Raw genomic sequence first — 3,127 nt, 5'->3', positions numbered from 1 at the left:
TATCTGCCCCCCTGCCCATCAGCCTGAGTGGTGACAGAGGCCCAGACCCCTTGTTTAGATGTTGATAACCTCCTGGGATGGCCCTCCCCCACCAAGGGACTGGGAAGGGGCTTGGTGTTGGGAGGTCCTCATCTAGGAAGGCAGCTGGGGCCCAGAGCTGGGCCAGTCACAGCGCTCTGGGAGTAGCAGGATCCCACATTTCCTCACCCTTCCCCAGGTCCAGGGCCACCCTCTGTGCTGCCACAGTGCCACCTGGTGGTCCCTAGGGGAATGCCACCCCAGGAGGGAAAGAAGCCACACAAATGAGTTGCAAAAAAACCCTCATCCACATTTTATTTCAACCTTTATCCAAAAATGTAAAAAACATTAAAAATGTGTAGTCCTGAGCTTCAGATGCTGACCTGCAACCTCATAGGCAAGTGGGGAGAGAAGGTCAGGATAGAAGTTCAGAGTTCCTCCCACTCCTGGAGAAAAGGGAAGCTTGGGGTGAGGTACAGGATTAGAACACCAGGGTCCTTTGGAGAATGGGACCCCCGTTCTCCTTGCACCAGACCAAGACCCCTCCACCCCCACCCCCGCCCCCGCCCCAACCCTCTTCAGTGGAGAAGATACAAAGTTCTTGAAACTTGTCCAGGAACCTGGTGTATGTGGCAGGCAGCTAGCTGACCTGAAGAGAGCAAATCACCCGTCAGCATCGAGGTCCAAACATGTTCCTTGTGTTCCCTCCCAGGTCCCTCCAACTCACCAGGGAGGGTTAGAGCCTGCGCCCCAGCTTCTTGGCAGGAAGGACAGGACACAACTCAGCTTCCTCCTCCTCACTCCCGTCTTCTTCGCTCTCTTCCTCAGAAAGATCATTGCTTATAGTAACTGGTACACAAGCAGTCAAGGGAGGAAGAGGAGTTAAAGCCACACCCCCTTCATACTTCATACATACTTCATACATGTCATTTATTAATGCCCTGTGGCTCTAGGCTTGCAGGGACTCTGACCTCCCAAAGCTTATGGCCTAGGTGGGAAAAACTTCATATACTAAACTAGATAACAAAGAGTCAAAGGGCTTCCCTGGTGGCTCAGTCAGTAAAGAGTCTGTCTGCAATGCTGGAGACCTGGGTTTGATCCCTGGGTTGGGAAGATCCCCTGGAAAAGGAAATGGCAACCCACTCCAGTATTCCTGCCTGAAGAATTCCATGGACAGAGGAGTCTGGTGGGCTACAGTCCGTGGGGTCACAAAGAGTCGGACAGGACTGAGTGACTTTCACTTTCACTTTCAAAGGAGTCCACACTAGTGGAGCTGGATAAGCTGGGGTAGGTTGCGTGAAGAACAGCTAGAGTAGTAAAGTGGAGGGCACTGCATCCAGGGTCTGTATGGGAACTGCACTGGGAGATATGGCTGGGGTGGGGTAGGAGTCCAGATGGAGAGTCTACTGGAAGCAAAGGAGAAAATTCTCACCAATCTGGTGCCGCCCAGTGATGCGCACAGGGCCAGAACCTGACTTCAGGCGGAAGGTTACAGGTGGCTGGAGCTGGAAGTCATCCAAACTGAGCTGGGAGGAAGACAAGGATGAAAGCCTAGCCCACTCCCAGTCCACCCCACCTTGCGAGAAGTCCTGAAGTCCTCAATTCCTACTTCCCAGCCTCCCAAGGTATGGCCAGGGAACTCACCATGGGTTGGCAGGACAACTTGAGGTTGGCCACAGGGACTGCGATCTCCTGGTGGTCATGGTTCCGTGCCACGACTTCTACCACATTACACTCATCTTTGGCCCCCTCGGTGAGGCAGAGCTGGGAAGGTACACAGGGCCTCGGAGTCTCGCCCAGTAAGGGTGGACACCGCAAGTGGAAGCATCTGCCCTACAACCTGCCCAGCCTCCGAGGTCCCTGGATCGCCTGGCCAGGGGAGCCCCCATGTGGGGATTAAGCAGAGTAGATGACTCCCAGTAGAGCGGCGAAGGAGGATACACAGGCACTCCCCCTACCCCGCCCCTTACCATGGTCAAAGCCAGCACATGCTCCGCGTCATCCTCTTCTTCTACCTTGAAGGTGAAAGAGCGAGTGTGGCCTGAGAGCTCACAGCCTGGAAGAGGTTAACTGTGAGTGTGCGTCAGTGTTGGGGGTGGGGGTGGGGGGCGGTGCATTTCACCAAATCCCGTTCACCTGCAGCCATGGACTAACGGGCCATTCACACGCCCACGTGTCAGGAACAACTGGAGCGGTTGGCCCGGGCCCACCCCGTACAACTAGGGCAGAGGCCTGGCTTTCCTCTCCGGCTCCGGCTGCCGCGTGCGAGGCCCTCCTCCGCCCCCACCCACGTCGTGCACATGTCTGCATTCCCGTTCCTCAGCCCTGCTTCTGCCCCAGCACCACCCTCAGCCTCTCCTTTCCTCAATACCGAAAAAGAAACTGTCCATAGTGACCGGGGCCGGGACTTGCAGACTGCCTACCCCCCCAGCTCGGACTCGGCTCTCCTGATCCAAAAACGTCAAGGCGGCCGCTGCGCCAGCTGCCATGCTGCTAGGACCTTCTGCGGCTCCGCCTCCGACACGTACAAAGCCTGAGACTCGCAGCGGCTCCGGCCCCGCCTATTAAAGGAGACGCTGGCGAGGCACCCTGGGTCCAGGGCTTAATTGCCTTATCTCCTTCAATTCAGTCGTGTCCGACTCTTCGCGTCCCCTCGGACTGCAGCAAGCCAGGCTTCCCTGTCCATCACCAACTCCCGGAGCCTACTCAAACTCCTCTCCATCGCATCGGTGATGCCATCCAACCATCTCAAGCAGTCTCGCATTATGTCGCGTCTGCTTTGCACATCTTTGCAGAGTGCAAAGCATCAGCTTGGCGTTAATGTTAACGTCTTTGCTCACTTCAAGAACCAAGACTTTCTGAGGGTGGCTCCTGCCTCCATTTCCTCTAGTTCTGTACTCCACGTGATCCTCTCACCCACCCCAGGTTAAGCTTTCATTAAATACATGAAAATGCAACCTTCCCAATTCTCCCAGCAAAGGCGAGATAATGTGCATCGTTTTTCTTAAAAAAGCGAATACACTCAGATATACCGTCCCTCCAAAGGAACGGAGCATGAAGACAGACTTTGAGCTCCTGTTACTTAGTACCCAAACCACTCTGTCCACTC

The 3,127-nt window shown here is 55.2% G+C and overlaps 1 protein-coding gene across 2 annotated transcripts; it reads right to left on the bottom strand.

Annotated features, from left to right (window-relative positions):
- Positions 1-307: 307 nt before the first annotated feature.
- On the bottom strand, positions 308-2,546 carry NPM3 (nucleophosmin/nucleoplasmin 3). Of its 2 annotated transcripts, none has more exons than XM_005888087.2 (6): positions 2,390-2,546; positions 1,989-2,074; positions 1,663-1,782; positions 1,451-1,544; positions 746-867; positions 308-667 (listed from the first exon to the last, which is right to left on the bottom strand). In XM_005888087.2, exons 1-5 carry the CDS (start codon positions 2,505-2,507, stop codon positions 755-757), a joined length of 531 nt encoding a protein of 176 aa, XP_005888149.1. In that variant the 5' UTR covers positions 2,508-2,546; the 3' UTR covers positions 308-667; positions 746-754. The 2 variants fall into 2 exon arrangements, with proteins under 2 accessions (XP_005888149.1, XP_070219861.1); XM_070363760.1 differs by having other exon boundaries at positions 1,989-2,033; positions 2,442-2,539.
- Between the last annotated feature and the right edge of the window lie 581 nt (positions 2,547-3,127).

This window comes from Bos mutus, chromosome 26 (genome assembly GCF_027580195.1).
Source record: "Bos mutus isolate GX-2022 chromosome 26, NWIPB_WYAK_1.1, whole genome shotgun sequence".
In the NCBI taxonomy this organism is placed as follows: Eukaryota; Metazoa; Chordata; class Mammalia; order Artiodactyla; family Bovidae; genus Bos; species Bos mutus.
Note: the sequence above shows the minus strand (reverse complement) of the source record. Positions and strands in the feature narration are given on the sequence as shown.